We start from the raw sequence: 21,033 nt of genomic DNA on the forward strand, positions 1-21,033 counted from the left end.
ATTGTTATTATATTTTCAAACATCATTTCATAGAAATATATAAATGTCAAATCTATATGATTCATTACATTTTCTATCATGACATGCCACCACTGAACAAAATAGTGTAATCTGAAATGTTTGTGTTGAGAAGTAACTAACACAAATATGAAATGTGTTTGTCAAGTTTTTATTTTTAATTTGTCTAAAATATGAAGATTTTTTGGGGAAAAATATTTTTCAGCTCTTGATGACAAAGCAATGTGATGAAGGGGCATGACATCCTCATTTGTTTGATATCAAATTCATCATGATAGCCCGCATGATAGCACAAATATTTTATAAGATACAGTAAATTTTATGATGTTTGGCAAGTGTCAAATTTTCTTTGAATTTCCTGGGTGTATGTAAACTTCTGGCCTCAACTGTATATACCGAAGATCCCTTCAGTCTAGCTGACTCTGTCTCGAGAGGGGATCGACGTTGACACAGATTTCCTTTTTATTTTTGTGTCGTCAAACCACTACCACTTGATTGAGCATCTGTTCGTCGCGCATCTCAAGACTCAAGTCGTGTAAATTTCTGTTTCAATAGCAATATCATGTCTCCGTTTTCATAATAAGGCCGAAATAAGTTATTTTGCATATTAAAATACAATCAATGATGGCAATGTCCGCAAATTTTCTTCATAAAAAACGAGCAGGAGATGTGATTAGGTGAGTTTAAATCCGTCATTACATAATGCAATACCTGGGCCTAGGTCCAGGCTTAGTCCCTCGCATACAAATTTGTGTTGGAGACTGGAGTGTTGGGGTGTTCACTGCACTGTATTTATGGAACTACCCCTTATCGACCACCTAATGTTCTAAGCATCGTATCTGCGGCCTTATCGTGAAATTTGTCACCTCTCTTCTCGTGTGCGTCGGTGTGTGTGCGCTCGTTGTGTACAAAGTCAATCATGTCAATGGGAGTGGAAAGATGTCACCACCGCTGACGAAATAAACGGCAGTGAATGGACTGGTGACATGATAATGATAAACCACGATAATGCCGTATCTGCGAAAATATTCATCAGTTTTACCTAGTTTTTGTCTCATTTGTGCAGAAAATCGAGCAGATCAGATTCCCATGTTTCGATCGGCGACTCTGATTCAATTTGCGTATATATCGCCATTATCGGCGAACAACGAATTTGCTCATTTGCACCCTTCTTTTGAAACCGACCACCCGCGATACACTAAGTTTACGGCCGATTCTTGTCGCGGTGGCGAAATATTTTTACTCTTTCAAATCAGTTCTATGATGTCAGCATGCTAAATGATCGTCTCACTACTTCCATTGCGAACTCCGGCACATGATTCGACGATTGACGACGGATATTTGTTCTAAAGCCGTTTCCTATCGTATTTCTTGGTATGGACAACTGTTTTCGGCGGGGTTCGGGTCTACTCAGTACAATTTTGATAAATTCTACAAAATTTTTACCTTTTCCCCCTTCTTTTTCTCTTGTAAAATCGATTCTTACCGTTCCTATGGACACTGCGCCTACTCTCCCGCGCGTATCGTTTGTAATACGCAATAATTTTAATGCGCGCAAGGTGGTCGGTTTCAAAAGAGGTGGTCGATATGTGGTGGTCTCACCATACTAGCTGTTAAAATTTATAAAATAACTGTGATTGATATGGGGAGCACTCATCAAATGTACGATGTTATGATATCGTCATTATGTTCAAAGATCAGCTATATTGAGGGCAGTCGCTGTAAGGCCGGCTTGGCAAGGGAAGGAAATTTACCCTGGGCCTGCCCTGATCATCTGATGTGATGATATCCCCGGCATGCCCGGCCCGCGCCCGGATGATATCTTTTAGTTTTGTTTGTTTTTTTTACTTTGAAAATTGAAGGCTGAACATTGATTTTTGAAGCAGAAAAAAATAGTGAGAAGACAGAAACCAAGGTTTGATGAAATAGAATCAAGGAATTTAAAGTTTTGATTTTTTTTACATCACAGGTGAGCATAGACAGCTGACATGACACCTGGCAGCTGTCTGTTTTGAGGAGTTTTTTTTATACATTTTTATTTTTTTAATTTCTCCTCGTACACAGACAGCTCGCTATCGTGCAGCCGCCCATTAGGGGGTAAACAAGGCAAAATCCCCTGGATGGGGCTCATAAATTTTTGTCTTTATTTCATAAAGATATATAAAAAGAACTGGGCCAAAATAAAGATTATTATTCCGTTTTGGCCTGAAATGCACCAAAACGGGAAAAAATAAACTTAAAAGGGGGAAAAACAGTGACTTACTTTGGCTCAATAGGCTGTCATGCAACTTTCACGTCCTGGTTTATCCGAACTTAATACATAAACATATGGCCATTGAGTCCCTGTACCGATCAAGTTAGAGTTCTTCGGTCTCTGTAATTGGTGAGTGGAGCCAAGGGACTTCAGCGTAACAACCAATATAACAGAGACCGAAGCTTCAGGTCTAAGGTGAGCAGTCATGAAATTCCCAAGTGAAATTTTCTCAAGAATTTGAAATTGATTTGATTTTTTAATTGTGCCGTGGATGTGCATGTGTCAGTTGTGTCTTCATTTTAATGTTACACATTCTAATTTCCATGACCATGTTCAGTAGGCTTATCACCTTTTATAAGAAAAAATATTTAGTGGTATTCATCATCATAATCATATTCCATTAAAGAAATTCAATATTTGAAATTTATTATATTAGAATACATGACATATTGGGAAAAAAATCTTGAAAAATCAACAGCTCTCTTTGACAATGGATTATCATCAAACCTTCAATATTTTGTACAATTTCTCTTTTATTAATAATTAAATTATTTCAATTAAATTATTTCAAAAATTCAATATTTGGAATTTATTATATTACAATACATGACATATGGGGAAAACAATCTTGAAAAATCAACAACTCTCTTAGAAGATGGATTATCATTAAACCTTCAATATTTTGTATAATTTCTCTGCTTTTATGAAAAATTGAATTATCTTTAGGATGAACTTCTATACTTTACCATCTTGTAAATCTGACCCATCAATTTGTGTTTAAAAATTTGGACCAAATTGTTTTCTATGAAAAAAAACAAAAAAACAACATAGATCTACTGGTCAGAAAATTGGGATCATCCCAGTTTACAAGGACTTTCCAATTTTTCAAAGATTTCTCCACACAAATAATCTATGGAAATGCATTCCCCTGTCTATAGTACCAACACGAGTCAAGTGCGCTAGTCAATGAAAACATATCAGTTTTGGTAACAAGATTATTGGAAAACTTCAAGTTATAAAAATAGACAGTGAACAAGGGGGAATTGAGGTCACTGTATCTATTTTTAGCACTGTCAGTCCCAGTAATTGCTGTCTATGTCCCTCAGGGGGGAAGTGAATAAAAAACTGTCCCCATCAACGACAATCTCAATTTATCAATACATGATTTGTCGCAGTTTATTGGGATTTTTTTTTAAAGAGTATGCATGCACAGGACACCAGGGGGACACAATGCTTTTTGTACATGATATTAATAGCCTGATATTGAGATGGGACAGCTGGGATTGGTAGGAGTATGAAAGAATGTCAAACCAATTAACCCTGCAGCTGTAATTATTGATTGGTCTTCTTTCAGGAATTTGAAAGTGCAAACATTCCGGGGTCGTCGTGTTCTGGTTACAGGTGGATCAGGGTTCGTTGGTATTCACCTTGGACGGGCACTGCACCTCCTGGGGGCAAAAGTCACGCTCTTTGACAAGGCCAAGCCACTAGAGGACTATGACCCGGATATCAAGGTTGTTCAGGTATGGTGAGAAAGGGGATAGAGAAAAGGGGGGAGAAGGGGGGAGGTAAAGAAACAGCGAGAGAGCGATAGGTAGAAAGGCAGAAAGAGAAGAGAGGGCTTGGGAAGGAGGTATCAAGGGAGGGTGAAAGTAATGGAAAATGAAGATAAAAGTAAAGCTAAATACTATTTAAGGGAGTGTAAGAAAAGGATAGTAGAGAGAGAAAGGCAGATCGGAAAATCGAAAGAGATAAGAGTGAGAGACAGACGGACACTGAGAGGGAGAGAGAGGGTACAATATGTACAGTAAATATTATTTGCATAATGCTATTTTTTCTATCCAGGGTGACATTAGGGATCGAGAAGTACTGGAGAAGTTATGTGAAGGTGTGGACTGTGTGTTTCACATCGCTTCATATGGAATGTCTGGCAGGGAAATGGTAAGTGTATGATCAATATTTAAAGGACAAGTCCACCCCAACAAAAAGTTGATTTGAATAAAAAGAGAAAAATCAAACAAGCATAACACTGAAAATTTCATCAAATTCGGATGTAAAATAAGAAAGTTATGACATTTTAAAGTTTCACTTAATTTCACAAAACAGTCATATGCACATCCTGGTCAGTATGCAAATGAGGAGAGTGATGACATCATCCACTCACTATTTCTTTTGTATTTTATTATATGAAATATTATAGTTTTCTCCTCGTTTCAGTCAAGTTGATCCTTATTATCAGTTCTGTAAAAAATGAAAGATTGTATAATTCAAACAATAAAAAACAAAAGAAATAGTGAGTGAGGAACATCATCGACTCTCTCATTTGCATGTCATTGAGTTGTGCATATCACTTTTTTGTGAAAAATAGCAAAACTTCAAAATGTCATAACTTTCTTATTTTACATCCGATTTTGATAAAATTTTCAGCTTTATGCTAGTTTGATTTTTCTCTATTTATTCCAATCAATATTTTTCTGGGGTGGACTTGACCTTTAATGAAAGCTCTGTTACATGATGTCCCTTTGAAAGGTCCTTTATACATATGTATCAGTTATACATGAATTTATGTATAACGGATGACATGTTCTTGTGTACAAGTAATAGCATCAATTCAAATCAAATTTTGAAAGCAGGAATTTTGCTTTCAGACTTGAGAGTAAAAAGAATTTGAATCTGCAAAGATGGAATCTCTACTTTAGCTGGTGCCTAATCATGGGAATAAAACTGAATGATCTGATTAGAAAAAAAAACATGTACCTGCCAGAACTCACAAACAGCTTCATACAGTAAGAGCATTTATACAGATGAGATAACTGGATAAGAAATAAATTTAATCTTTATTTTTCTTCTCCTCCATATCCTTCTTCTTCTTCTTCCCCTTCGCCCTATGCTTGATTGCTTTCGTTCTTCTCTTAGCTGAAATCCTCAGAGTTTATTGAAAGCATCAATGTTGGTGGAACTGAAAACATCATAGAAGGTAATTCTTTCCAATATTTATATACTTTCTTTTCCTCTGCAAAGAACAGACAAGTTTTAGATGGGAAATCCATTTTATTGTCTGTCATGTACTTGTTACAAACAGATTAAGAAAGGTCTATATTTTGTAGCTTTTATATTGAAATATTTTTTAAAAGGACTCAATGAAAATGCTGTAAAAATTAAGTTCAATTTTGTATGTAGTTCTGATACAGAACAAAATGTAGAAAAGATATTAATTTGATTTCAATATTTTATCGCTGCATGCTTCACATTTTGTTCACTTTCTTTCTTGCTTCAAAAGATATGTACTGGAGAATTCTGTTTTCATGGTCTAAAAATTTAGTATTCCACATTTACGTAAATTATTTCATTATCTTATAATGCCTGAGGACCGCAAAGAAGAACATTAAACATTCAATAGATATAGCTTAATTTGGGTTTCCTCTAATTATCATTAATTATAAAGTAGGCCTACATGGTTTGTAGATGTACATTTTGCACACATTCTTTGTTATACATGTACTGTATATATACAAACTAACATAACAAATGCTGACTAAAGAAATGATTCCTTTGAGATTAGCTGTCTTCAGAAAAACATTGGATAACCATACATTCAACTGACAAATAAACTTTTGGAAATATAAGGCTAGCCATTATGTGGAATATACATCTACTTCATGTCTATATTCTTTCATTTTCCATGATTATGATGATTATACATAACAGCTTGTATCAAGGAGAATGTGACTAGATTGGTATACACAAGTACACACAACGTGGTCTTTGCTGGGCAAGATATAGAGAATGGAGACGAGACGTTGCCTTTACTACCATTGTCCGCAGTGAGTATACATTTTTTTTCAATCTCACATAATTTGTTTTGTTTTGATACCGAACCTCAAAAATCATATACAATAAATCATAAGGAAAAGAATAAACATCTACTCAATCTGGTTCCATTTGCAATGCGTAAGTATCATGTAATTGGAATAAAAGCTAATTTATTGCCATACATGTAAATGAGATTACCTTTCGAGCTTGTTTCATCATTTCCATTCTAGAGAAGGTTTCCCCCAAAAAAAATTTTTTTAGAGAGTCATTTTTGATGTCATTTATGAAATTGTGTTTTGATTCTGTAACTTTTCTGTGCAAGTTGGGCATGATTTTTTTTAGAAATGAGGAACAGATATATTTATTCATGAGAGAAATGCTTGTATTGATCATTTGTGATGGTTGTGTTGTAACTGTGATGATGGTGGCAATGATGGTGATGATGATGTTGATGATATTGATGATATTAATGATAATGGTTATGATGATGATTGTGATGATGATGATGATTATTGTGATGATGATGATGATTAGGATTATGATGATGGTGATGATGATTATTGTGATGATGATGATGATTAGGATTATGATGATGGTGATGATGATTATTGTGATGATGATGATGATTAGGATTATGATGATGGTGATGATGATGATGTGATGATGATATTGATGATTGGTAATGTTGGTGTGATAATTATTATGATGGTGATGTTTGTGATAATGTTAATTATGAGAATGATTATACAGTAAACATAGCAATGACAGGAATTATTACAGTGCAAGCGGTAATGATGCATACAGTTATGGTATGATGAGAGTGATTAGAATAAATAGGAATGATTCAGATGGTGGTGATGACAATGAGATGAGATGATGTATACAAATAATGATATTAAGCACTTTTAGAAACGTACTTCGACATAGACGACTGGTACGAGATGACATCATTTTTTGGCCTGCAGTATGCCTCAGATCCTCACACACGTCGACTATCAGAATTGAGATTCTCGCCACATACATTCTGCGGTTCTCTTAAATCATAGTCGACGTGCACGTGAGTGACGTCATTTTAACCGCTCAAGCTCAGCATGAAGATCAACCTTTCCCTTTTAAAACACAGATTTTAAGTGACTTTTCACAAAATTAATGCAAGTTGTACGATGCATTATGTTTATCATATTCAAAATTACTTTGTGATCTCCATAATATATATCGATATATATCCTAAATCGCATAAAAAGGAATCAAAGCAAGTGAAAGGGCGAGTGTGCACAAGTTGCACCTTCGCATCCCCCGACCGGGTCGCCAGGCGATGGTACGCCAGATCTTCCAGGTCGGGCAGTGTGTCATGACCCGCTGGTTATCACGCTGTTTCACGTGGACGTACATGTACAAGTCGAGTTAAATCTAAAATATATGTAGTAAACAAGGGCAGACGGCGTTGACTCGAACGAAAGGACGACTGCGACGCCGTTCTCATTCACTGCTCCTAAGACTCTAGTGATGATTGCATGCTCAGTGTCTCTATGATGCTCAAATCTTTCAATATATTCTTCTCTTCTTTATTTTTTTTTAGCACAAAGATGATTACTCAAGATCAAAATCAATGGCAGAACAGCTAGCAATGAAATCAAACGGAAGGCAAACAAAGGGTAAGAATAATCGGGGGCCCGTATTACAAAGCTTAGCAATCATCATAGAACTTTTTTTTTACGATTGATTGCATTGACTACAATTTACAAGTAATTGTAAAAAGATTACCCTACATGTAAAAAAAAAAAGAATTTCCTACTGAATCCATGTGGTTTTTTAATTTGCATATCAATCGTATGTTGTGGGAATCTTCATATTACCCCTGTGTTGTTTGGATAAACGAATGATGACCCACCACCAGAAATAAATTAATTTTCATAGTTAAATGGCGCAGTCACATTTTCCCTATGGCAGCCGTACAGCGAGTCAAAATCAGTCGTTATTACATATTTTGTACCAGCTACATATAGGTAGTTTGACTAAAAATGAATAAAACATTTTGACTCGCCATACGGATGGCGTAGAGGAAATGTGACTGCAGCATAACCTCAAGATAAGAACTTTGAGAAAATAGGGGGAAATAGAATATGCCACAATTCTTTTAATTTACATCTGATTTTTATGACATTTTCTGTGCTATTATCATACTGTAGACCTTTTTGTTTAATTGTATCACAGTTTATTACTGGTACCAAAATAGGGTAGCTGTGAATGGTATATTGTGAGGCATGATCAAGAGAGTGTTCCTGCAATATTTTTGTCACGGGGCTGGATCATAAAGAGATTTGAAATGAATTATGACTTTTTGTACATGGTTTGCCATACTTTACATGTATGATGTAGACTTTCAATTGTATTTTATATGTTAAAGGGGGAACAAATAGACCAAAACTGTGTGTGGTCTCTCATTGTCTTACAATACACTTTTTGAGATAACTTAATAATACAGAAAAATTAAGAGGCCGATAATTTTACTTGTACAGAGAAACTAAAATGTTTTTGAGAGGAACATACTTGTTTTGCTACTTGGTAAACATAATTACTGTGATATGAAGTATTGAGTAGTGAACTGACATGTTATCATTCAAGTGGGCCTGTATTATAAGACTACACTGCTTAGAATGTTGCATTATGGGTTAGTAACCTGGCCTGATTTGAGTAGTTGAGGAATCGAGGTGGTGTTATCAAAGGCTGCTCGTTTGCATCTGCTTTAAAGGGTGTAGAAGTTACATTGTTTTCTTGTTTTTTTTTTTTTTTTTGGGGGGGGGGAGTGATCGATATGCTCTACAAATACTGGTTGATATTTTTATCTTCTATCTCAGATGGGAGTCTTCTGAATGTTTGTGTTATACGACCTGTAGCCATCTATGGTGCCGGGGAACAGAGACATTTCCCAAGGATAGTGGTAAGTATTCACTCCGTTAATACTAAACCAATTTATTTACAGCAAGTATTACTTCAGGAAAAATGCTTTAGAATTAAGGTTATCACAATATTGTCTTAGGTCTAGATCTGGTACAACTTCTTGCTGCTGCTGCTGATGATTATGATGAGGATGGGGATGAGGATGATGATATGATAATGGTGGTGATGATGATGGTGGTGATGATGATGATGTTGGTGATGATGATGATGATGGTGGTGATGATGATGATGATGGTGGTGGTGATGATGATGATGATAATTGTAACAAAAGTGAAGAACAATTCTCAGTGTTTTACAACCACTTAAAGGGGAAATTCACCTGACAAAAAGTTTATAGTAAAAATAGAAGAAAAAAATAATAAAAAATATTGCTGAAGGTTTTAGAAAAATCCATCAAATAATTAAAAAGTTATTAGAATTTTAATTATGTGATTTGTGACTGGAGACCGGGGATGATTCTATATCCATTATTCCTACATACTGAATGGTAAAAAATCAATGAAATGTAATTTTCTCAAAAAATTGAAAACGGTTTTTACTGTGCCTTTTTTGTATCAATGGACAAATCATTTCACACGCGATCATGAAGAGAAAACCAAAATAAGTCATCAGGAACCATTAAAAAATTAAATTCATGCATTTTATGTTACATAACATATTGGGCAGCTTCACAAATCCAGAGCTTAAAGTTCTAATAACTCTCTTAATCTTTAATGGATTTCCCTCAAATCTTCACTAATGTTTTTTTTTTCTACTACTTTCACAACAAACTATTCTTCAGAGTGAACTTCCCCTTTAATACAGAATTAGCTGATCAATGATAAGCGATAGTTATTTCCCTTTTCATGTTTAATTCTTTTATTCATTTTATTGTTTTGCAGAAAAATATGGAGCAAGGTCTATTATGTATGAAGATAGGTGGTTCCCACATCAAGGTTCCCTGGGTTCACATAGATAATCTTGTCAATGGTCATATACTAGCAGCTGAAGGGTTATCAAGGCACAAAGAACATATAGCAGTAAGTTGGTTAATCTTTACACAAATTGATGTTCCCTGGGTCAATGTAGATAGTCTTGTCAATGGTCATATACTAGCAGCTGAAGGGCTATCAAGGCACAAAGAACATATAGCAGTAAGTTGGTTAATCTTTACACAAATTGATGTTCCCTGGGTCCATGTAGATAATCTTGTCAATGGTCATATACTAGCAGCTGAAGGGCTATCAAGGCACAAAGAACATATAGCAGTAAGTTGGTTAATCTTTACACAAATTGATGTTCCCTGGGTCCATGTAGATAGTCTTGTCAATGGTCATATACTAGCAGCTGAAGGGCTATCAAGGCACAAAGAACATATAGCAGTAAGTTGGTTAATCTTTACACACATTGATGTTCACTGGGTCCATGTAGATAATCTTGTCAATGGTCATATACTAGCAGCTGAAGGGCTATCAAGGCACAAAGAACATATAGCAGTAAGTTGGTTAATCTTTACACAAATTGATGTTCACTGGGTCCATGTAGATAGTCTTGTCAATGGTCATATACTAGCAGCTGAAGGGCTATCAAGGCACAAAGAACATATAGCAGTAAGTTGGTTAATCTTTACACACATTGATGTTCACTGGGTCCATGTAGATAGTCTTGTCAATGGTGATATACTAGCAGCTGAAGGGCTATCAAGGCACAAAGAACATATAGCAGTAAGTTGGTTAATCTTTACACACATTGATGTTCACTGGGTCCATGTAGATAGTCTTGTCAATGGTGATATACTAGCAGCTGAAGGGCTATCAAGGCACAAAGAACATATAGCAGTAAGTTGGTTAATCTTTACACAAATTGATGTTCCCTGGGTCCATGTAGATAGTCTTGTCAATGGTCATATACTAGCAGCTGAAGGGTTATCAAGGCACAAAGAACATATAGCAGTAAGTTGGTTAATCTTTACACAAATTGATGTTCCCTGGGTCCATGTAGATAGTCTTGTCAATGGTCATATACTAGCAGCTGAAGGGTTATCAAGGCACAAAGAACATATAGCAGTAAGTTGGTTAATCTTTACACAAATTGATGTTCCCTGGGTCCATGTAGATAGTCTTGTCAATGGTCATATACTAGCAGCTGAAGGGTTATCAAGGCACAAAGAACATATAGCAGTAAGTTGGTTAATCTTTACACAAATTGATGTTCCCTGGGTCCATGTAGATAGTCTTGTCAATGGTCATATACTAGCAGCTGAAGGGTTATCAAGGCACAAAGAACATATAGCAGTAAGTTGGTTAATCTTTACACAAATTGATGTTCCCTGGGTCCATGTAGATAATCTTGTCAATGGTCATATACTAGCAGCTGAAGGGCTATCAAGGCACAAAGAACATATAGCAGTAAGTTGGTTAATCTTTACCCATATCGATGTTCCCTGGGTCCATGTAGATAATCTTGTCAATGGTCATATACTAGCAGCTGAAGGGCTATCAAGGCACAAAGAACATATAGCAGTAAGTTGGTTAATCTTTACACAAATTGATGTTCCCTGGGTCCATGTAGATAGTCTTGTCAATGTTCATATACTAGCAGCTGAAGGGCTTTCAAGGCACAAAGAACATATAGCAGTAAGTTGGTTAATCTTTACACAAATTGATGTTCCCTGGGTCCATGTAGATAGTCTTGTCAATGGTCATATACTAGCAGCTGAAGGGCTTTCAAGGCACAAAGAACATTTAGCAGTAAGTTGGTTAATCTTTACACAAATTCATGTTCCCTGGGTCCATGTAGATAGTCTTGTCAATGGTCATATACTAGCAGCTGAAGGGCTATCAAGGCACAAAGAACATATAGCAGTAAGTTGGTTAATCTTTACACAAATTGATGTTCCCTGGGTCCATGTAGATAGTCTTGTCAATGGTCATATACTAGCAGCTGAAGGGTTATCAAGGCACAAAGAACATATAGCAGTAAGTTGGTTAATCTTTACACAAATTGATGTTCCCTGGGTCCATGTAGATAGTCTTGTCAATGGTCATATACTAGCAGCTGAAGGGCTTTCAAGGCACAAAGAACATTTAGCAGTAAGTTGGTTAATCTTTACACACATCGATGTTCCCTGGGTCCATGTAGATAGTCTTGTCAATGGTCATATACTAGCAGCTGAAGGGCTATCAAGGCACAAAGAACATATAGCAGTAAGTTGGTTAATCTTTACACAAATTGATGTTCCCTGGGTCCATGTAGATAGTCTTGTCTATGGTCATATACTAGCAGCTAAAGGGCTATCAAGGCACAAAGAACATATAGCAGTAAGTTGGTTAATCTTTATACAAATTGATGTTCCCTGGGTCCATGTAGATAATCTTGTCAATGGTCATATACTAGCAGGTGAAAATCTTTCAAGTCATAAAGAACATATAGCAGTAAGTTGGTTAATCTTCACATATGGGCACTTGACCTTTCCCTCTGCTACTTTCTCATGATTGCCATAACCAACACTGGTTTGCTTCTGTTGTGCGTCTGACGATACATATTGTCTGTTCAAATAATTTTGTTTCAATTACTTTTCCTTATTATGTATATTCAACATACAGATTTGCCTTTTTTCTTTCTTTGAAAAAAAATCATTCAATTTTCAAAGTAAGATAGCAATAATTTTGTATTTTTCCTTGATTTTAACATAATCTAGGCCCTGTAACATTTAACTTTAGCGATTTTAATTTTTTTGTTCAATTCAATCTTTTATTGCAACTATATTATATATTTTGGATATAAGGTTGGATTATGTACAGATAAAAATGAATTGTACATTTCATATTGCAAAGATTGATAATTTATAGTTATTTATAATGAGGAAACCTGATATTAATAAGTATACACTCTTAAAAAAAAATTTGGATTGGTCATGGGTATGACTTTTACAATCGAACATAGACAATAGGCCTTGGAATCAAACATAGAAATAAGCCTCATGATCAATTGCTAAGCTTTATGTTACTAGACTCTACTTGACATCGGGATGAAGTTCCTGTTACAGAACAGAACAGAATAGAATAGAATAGAATAGTAAAGTAATGATTTATTAACAGTACATGATTGGCAGCCAGTGGCTGAAATATACATGTTAACAAAATATAAGAATGTGCAAAGATATTATGCAAACAGTAGATAGATTTAAAAAAAAAACATTCAATACATAATAGATTAAATTACCAAAAGATTTTCATTATGACGGATCTCATAGTGAGTTCTGAGTGTGAGTGAAATTATAAATCGCATTAAATCAAATATTGCATGAATAGAAGGAACACTGCATAATGAAATCAACTGGTTTAAAAAAAAATCATTTTCAGGAGGTCAACAAAAATCTAATCATAGATCAAATATTAGATAATTCATTACTGAGTGCGGCTGTAAGGTGTTGCATGGTATCAAATAAAGAAAAAGAAATGAAAGAGAATGAAATGAAAAAGAATTTACTGTAATGAATGATTTAAGGTGTTTTTTTTTTTCGCTTTTCAGGCCGGTCAGGTATACTTCATTGCTGACAAGGCTCCAGTAAACCAATTTGAGTTCCTCCGTCCGCTTATAACGGGTCTAGGTTATCATTATCCATCTCTTGTTGTACCAGTGTGGTTCATGTATATCATTGGTGAGTATGAGTCTGCATGACGTGTTCAGTAATAACATACAATGATAATGTGGGGGCGTGGTGGTCTGTTGGTTATGGCACTCGTCTTTCAATATGAGGGACGTGGGTTCGATTCCCAGGCATGGCATGTTTTCCTTCAGCAAGAAATTTACCCACATTGTGCTGCACTCAACCCAGGTGAAGTAAATGGGTGCCGGCAGGAAGTAATTCCTCAAAAATCTGTGAGCACTGGAATAGGTAGACCAGCTTAGCCGGGGTTATACAGGAGACGCCGTGAGCATCTTAAAAGGTGTATATGTGCGCTATACAAATGTTATATTACTTATGATATTATTTGTTATGAAAATATAGTTGTGTACATTGTCTGGCTTGTTGATTCTACACACACTGAGTCATATGCACACACAAATGCACTGTGCATTGTTACCATTTATAAATACCAAATCATTATTTTGTATGAGTCATTTGATGTACAAGTCATTGTTTATATCTTATCTATGTATTTGCAAATGGTACTGTTTATTAATGTTTGAAATATGTATTGAGTCTATTTTTGTTTGTACTTTGTATACTTGACCAATTCATCCACTGTCACGTGAAGAGACAGTGGTTTTTAATAAACCTTAACTGAATTTATCTAATGTTACAACCTTTATTTGTTCTGCTTACTTGCAATTCATACTCTTATATAATTTGTATTTGTACGGCTCATCTTCAACTTCAAACTTGGAATACAGGAGGCCAAAAGTCAAAGCTTACAGAACTCATCATACATGTATACATTGAATTATCTTGTTCATGTGATATTTGAAGAACTATTTTAGCAATTGATTTCAAAATTGAATTGTTCATGCATGAGTGAGGAAGGATCTGATCATGTCTTTGGTCACAACGTCATATGTCACCGAGGTCATTATTTTAAATTTTAGAAGTTAGGTGTGTAATATGTTCTTAGTCTGGCAGTGGTGGAGGCATTAATTCTGATGACATGCAGTAGAGAATCCATCAAGTTATCATTTGGTAGTTAATGTAAGCCGAACAAACATCAATCATGTATAATCACAACCATTCCCCATCTCTCCCTAGCTTTTTTGACTGAATGGTTACACACAATCTTAAAGCCAGTCATCGATTTTCAGCCATTGATGACGAGAACAGAGGTGAGACAAACATCCTTGTATTTTTCTTGATATTCCATTTTAAAATTTTTGGAATTTTCCTTTCAGCTGTCATGGCTGTAGAAATAAAATCAAACAAAATAATCACCAGTTTGTTTTCTGTAACAATGATTACTAGTATGTATCAATAGTAGTTAATTGCTCAGTAGTAAGCAAAATAAGCATGGCATGCTCGAGGTAGACACAGTTTATTCTATTATGCCCATGTGTGCTCATCTCTAGGATTTTATATTGTATATACAGTTGAGGCCAGAAGTTTACATACACCCAGGAAATTTTTTAAAAAGTTGACACTTGCCAAACATCATAAAATTTACTGTATCTTATAAAATATTTGTGCTATCATGACAAATTTGATATCAAACAAATGAGTATGTCATGCACCTTCATCACATTGCTTTGTCATCAGTAGCTGAAAAATATTTTGGTGTAATTTTTCCCAAAAAATCTTCATATTTTAGACAATTTAAAAATAAAAACATAATAAAAACTTTTCATATTTGTGCTAGTTATTTCTCAACACAAACATTTCAGATTACACTTTTTGTTCAGTGGTGACATATCATGATAGAAAAAGTAATATAAATCATAGATTTGACAATTATATATTTCTATGAAATGATGTTTGAAAATATAATAACAAATAATAGCATACATTTGACATGAATATTACTTTTTTTCTTTAAAAAAAATTCCACCTGAAATTTGCTTTAATCCCAGTGGCATCCCAATCATGTGAAAGAGCTTAATATGCTCTTTCATTTGACACCAAATTCGTCATGGTAGTATTTATATTTCTGAAGATATAGTAAATTTTAGGATGTTTGGCAAACAAACATTTTCACTGAATTCCATGGGTGTATGTAAACTTTCGGCCTCAACTGTATATATATATGCAAATGTTTAGTTCATGTAAGAATTTGTATTAAAGAATTTCTTCTAAAATGATTGCTCATTTTGACCACTCAATCTTGTGTGAATAAACTATTTATTTGTAAAGTGCATAGAGATTATAATTCTTAGTACCTGTACCATATTAATGTTGTTATTATATAAAAATAAGTATGTTTTTATTCCATTAACCACTACAAATATTTTCTGGAGGTATTATGATTTGGGATCTTTCATCAGTCTGCAGACGGATTGTTGAAATCTGAAATAAAGATTTAAATTGAAATAAAAAGTCAGTATGTCTAAAAGTTTACCATAATGGCAAAATTTACATAAGTGATTTTTTTCACTCTTAACCTGATTTCTCAATGTTCTTTGAATTTTCCAGCTGTTCCAGGTTGCAGTCACTCATCATTTCAGCATTGAGAAGGCCAGGAAACAGCTTGGTTACGAGCCAGTAGAACGAGATCTCACCGACATGGTCCAGTACTTCCTGGAACGTGGCCATCGGAAGAAGTCTTCATCGATTGGAACATTCCTTGTGACTTTACTTCTTGGGGTTCTATTTGTAATGCTCTTGATGTCTTTGCTACCTCTTGTAGGGTAATGTTCCAAGAGGAGGATATACATTGGGAGGTATTTTGATAATTAAACCTAGGTTTAACCCTGGTCTAAACAAGAATTTTATACCACACTTCTATGGAATGCTGGGCTTCTTACTATTTCTTCCATTTTCGTGCCAGTTGTATCGTAATGTATCAATTAATCAATTAAAATTCATATTTTTGTATTTTTATATTCTTCCCATTCCATGACTTGATTAATTTTGACAACTATTTGCAGCAGGATAAGCATAATTTTCAATTGGTCATTTGGTGAACAAGTTGAAAACTGTCACTCCATATAAGTGTGGTCTAATTCAATCCAGGTTTACTATCAGAATACCAGCCCATTGAGTGATTGTGGCCCGAATTCACAAAGGTGGTTTTAAAAACCCACGGTTGAATCCATGGTTTATGCAGATTTCCTGTATAAATTACGCTTAATTTAGTGCATATTGGACGCATGTATAAAAAATGTCCAATGCTAATGTGCGCTTTTGTCACAGAGTGCCAAATTGATGGCTGTTACCATGGTTAGATATGCTATTTTATTAATGAGTCCACCGTTTGAAGAGTGGACTCATTCAATAAAAACAGAGGACTCATTAATAAAATAGCGTATCTAACCATGGTAACAGGCATCAATTTGGCGCACTGACAAAAGAGCGCATCAGAATTTGACATTTTTTATACATGCGCCCGATACGTGCTAAATTAAGCGTAATTTATACAGGAAATCTGCATGAACCGTGGATTCAACCGTGGGTTTTCAAAACCACCTTTGTGAATTTGGGCCTTTAAGTTTGCTGTTAGCATTTTGGTTTTGGTATTGGGCCGATTATTACATCAGTATAGCATAAACCTTTAAATGAAGTTGGTCCTTGGATGAAGCTCGCTCTGTGTTGAGCTCTATCAATAATGTGATTTGAATCATTTGTAAATGCAAAATACGTATTGGAGCTTGGGAAGTTGATTCTAACTCTGCTTTCAACAACAAAGCCAGCAACAGCACCAAACTTGAAACCCCCACTTAGTGCTTTATAAGGGGAATTTGCACTTCCTGATATACTGAATTTGATTGATACTGATCAATACTTTATAGTTGCAAATTTGACAGGTTTAATACCAATCTGTATGCTAGGTCATTTGTGCTATATGCTTGAACTATTGTAATTGCTATAGTAAAATACTAGATTATCTTGGACAGAGCAGGATTTTGTGTTGTCTTCCCCCTTTTTGTTTTTCATTGTTATCGATGAGGCGAAATGGGGTTCATTTGTTAGCTAGCTCTCCAATTTTGTCATGCCAGTGCAATGAATTCAATGCAAAACTAATTTAATGAGAGGTTTCACTTCATCTTAGACAAAAATGTGGTTAAGTCATGCATTAATTGCCAAAGAATCACAATGAATGACAGGTCACCAAAGCAGGTGGTTGTATATCAAGAAGTGCAAGTTTAACCCCAGCTAAACGGGTATCACTCTATTTATTTAAAAATTATATCAATTTTTTTAAGTGAAAATTTTTATATATTTTAAGATTTTCTTGTCAAATCTATATGATTGATTAATTTATGTTTACCTTAAACATTATCAACTTCTAAATCAGGTAGAACATTTGAATTTTGGGGCCATATTCTAAACTCCAGTGTGGTTGAACTGTGGATTGCTATGTGTAATCAAAATCTCAATCACCAAATTATTCGTCATCACATTTGGTTTTGTTACAAATCGTCTTAAAATTGTAAATACAATTATTTTCTTCCACATTAAACATTGAAAGGATCTCAGTAAATACAAGAAGCATGCAGTTTTAACAATTCTTTTAATTCTTGGGCTCCTCATGATTTTAGCCCAGACATAGACCATGCTTGAAGTTAAATTGTACTTCAGAATACAGGCCTTGGCATCTTTGTTATTTATGTTACATGTACTTTCAGATGGATGATATTCCAGTATGATGATATACACGCTAACAAAACATTCAAATTCCTCCCAAGCAATCCTGAATTTGAATCTACATCAATGAATTGAGTAGAATAAATAAGCAGTTGTCTCACGATGTATCAAATGTATATATATATATATATATATATATATATAGCGCCGGCGCTATATACAGTAGGGGAAGGCGGGGTAAGTTGAGCATAGGGGCAAGTTGAGCCACCACCCCTAGGCTAATAATGAATGAGTCAGACATTGTGGTGGTGTTATTTATTGATGACCCATTGCATAACCCTTAACCCCACCACATTGTTTTCAATTTTGAAACAAAAAGTACCTTTTTAGAGGGAAAAATACAAATTTCAGCCAAAAAAGTGAAAAAGGGTGTGAAATAGATAAGTGCTTTTTACCCACACACGTCTTTAAATATATTATAGAAATAAGAATAATATTGTTAGTCCAGGTATGGATTCTCACTCTTGTCATAGTCTTTTACATGATGGATGCATAAGAAATGTGTGGATGTGAAAATATCGCAAAAAGTTTGGACGGGGCTAATTTAAGCCAACCAACATGGGGCAAGTTGAGCCATGGTAATTCTTATGGTAATATATAATAAAAAATTTAAAAAACATAAAAAGCCATTGATATGCAGGCAGAAAGGAGCAAATTCACATGACAGTTCTTTTACTTTTAGAAGATGTTAGTATTTATAGAGAATTAGCAAGTGAAAAGACTTTAAATGAAAAATTGACATCCTGGTTCTCCCGCATACATTTTGTACATAGTTTTTGTGGCTCAACTTACCCCAGACGGTGGCACAACTTACCCCACAGATGGGGCAAGTTGAGCCATTTGACATCATTTCTTTCAAAGGTCACAACGACTTTCAGTGTGGGGGTAAAAAGTTATATATAGGTGAAAAATATTTCCCAAGAATCAAATTTAAAGGCAAGGTACTTATTTCTACAATATTACTAGTCATATCAATTCTGAAATGCAAAATGCAGAAAGTGTCACAACTTACCCCGCCTTCCCCTATATATATCCGTGCGCAGCAGTGTCTTTGCTCATTGCCTGATGAAGTCGAGCAGCTTGCAGACGAAACGTCGCTTTCGAACTATGTTTGATACATCGTGAGACAACTGGTTATTTCTTCTACTCAATCCTTCACCGCGATAAACCTCTTCCACATCATACATCAATGGAATTTGAAAAAAAAATTGTGAACATATTAACTATTAGAATAGAATTTATTACTCAACTCATTCTAAGACCCTAATCAAATAAGTCTAATGTTGGTTGTGTGTGCTGTGAAAAGCCTGCATTTTCTTGTGCTTTCTATGTATATACATGTACATCATTCATGAACTAGTAACTTAGTAGAATTAAAACATCCTGGCTCATTTTCTGAACTCGTTTTAATTTAAACTGTTCCGAAGTTGTATGGATAGCAAATTGTGACATCAGTCTGGTGACAGTAGAGGTTCATTTTATCAGCTCATTTAACACTCAAATCAGTCTCAACTAATTGGAGAAGATGAATAAGACAATTTGTCTTTTCCATATAAGACCGCAAAATAACTTTATAGTTAAGCTTCCCATGATTTTAGCAGTTAAACAATGGTCCAAGTTAAACTGAACTTCAGAATACAGCCCTATGGATTTTAAGTCAAAATATGCCAGCTTATATGCAGGGCTCTTATTGAATTGGAAGTATTGATTATATAAGTACTTTTATTACTTAGTATGTAACTTTGATAAGCAAACTGCTTAAACTTGTATTCAGATTACATCTAATTACTTTATCATGCCAAATTTAAGCAAAATGCAAGTATTAAAAACCATTATGACATCTAAAAGTTTGAGCCAAATAACGTGCAATTTATGTATCTATCTGTGTGCAGAATGTATGACTGCGCGTATCACATTTGTAAACTGCACGCAAGCCAGACTTTAACCAGGTAGGCAGCTGACTTAGACTTAGCCAAAAATGACAATTGAATACTAATGATGGATAAGTTTACTTTAGCAAAATACTGAGTAAAATACTTAAAATTTTGGCCCATGTATTGAATACCGGCCCAGATCCATAAGGGATCTGAAATTATTACCGAATGTACATGTACATTGCCTGGTGGGTAAACTGGGCAATCTTGGTTCATTAACGTTCTGTGAACGTGGTGCTCTCAAACACATTGTTTAGTGAATGATTGAGCCTGATCAGGAGAGGGCATTTTGGTCATCTACAACACATGTGTCATGTGGTATCCTATGTTGAGAGACTTCTCCCTGCATATCTCAAATTATTGGTTAAATGGTTTCTCTAAAAATTTTGAGATAGAGACTTACTTTGCCTTTATCATTTCAACAGGGGCGTTGTAAATACTGCACTTCTCATATTGTGCTATCATTGTACTATGAATGTTTTATAAATTTATTCAGTATATTCAAATTATCTATGGTTTGCAATGTTTTCAACCGAGTTTCCCTGTAAAAGTGACAGATTCATAAATTGAGTCTCATTGTGCTACTTCATAAAATAAATGTGTAGATCTTATATGCATATAACATCATAAGCCTTTTTTCTATGCTAAATTTTATACATTCATTTATTCCCTCTGTTATTATCATTATAATATTGTTTCTAAAAAAACATTCCAATGTTGATTTAATTTGAAACTGCTATTGTGCTGTTATTAATTATAAATGTTTTTATTAATATTTCCTA

The 21,033-nt window shown here is 34.8% G+C and overlaps 1 protein-coding gene across 1 annotated transcript; it reads left to right on the forward strand.

Moving 5' to 3' along the window:
- The first annotated feature begins 512 nt into the window (after positions 1–512).
- On the forward strand, positions 513–19,713 carry LOC129269317 (uncharacterized). The gene is made up of 11 exons (XM_064105607.1): positions 513–695; positions 3,627–3,795; positions 4,118–4,213; positions 5,189–5,249; positions 5,981–6,096; positions 7,665–7,740; positions 8,944–9,026; positions 9,928–11,661; positions 13,559–13,688; positions 14,775–14,848; positions 16,146–19,713. The coding sequence occupies exons 1-11, from the start codon at positions 640–642 to the stop codon at positions 16,362–16,364; spliced, it is 2,814 nt and encodes a 937-aa protein (XP_063961677.1). The 5' UTR covers positions 513–639; the 3' UTR covers positions 16,365–19,713.
- Positions 19,714–21,033: the final 1,320 nt, after the last annotated feature.

This window comes from Lytechinus pictus, chromosome 10, assembly GCF_037042905.1.
Source record: "Lytechinus pictus isolate F3 Inbred chromosome 10, Lp3.0, whole genome shotgun sequence".
NCBI classification, from domain to species: Eukaryota; Metazoa; Echinodermata; class Echinoidea; order Temnopleuroida; family Toxopneustidae; genus Lytechinus; species Lytechinus pictus.

Bases quoted from the DNA above. Each gene is read 5' to 3' on its own strand.
- LOC129269317 (XM_064105607.1), top strand. From the start codon at position 640: ATGATGGCAATGTCCGCAAATTTTCTTCATAAAAAACGAGCAGGAGAT. The intron at 696-3,626 runs GTGAGTTTAAAT...GTCTTCTTTCAG, and splicing joins CGAGCAGGAGATGTGATTAG to GAATTTGAAAGTGCAAACAT. The intron at 5,250-5,980 runs GTAATTCTTTCC...TATACATAACAG, and splicing joins AACTGAAAACATCATAGAAG to CTTGTATCAAGGAGAATGTG.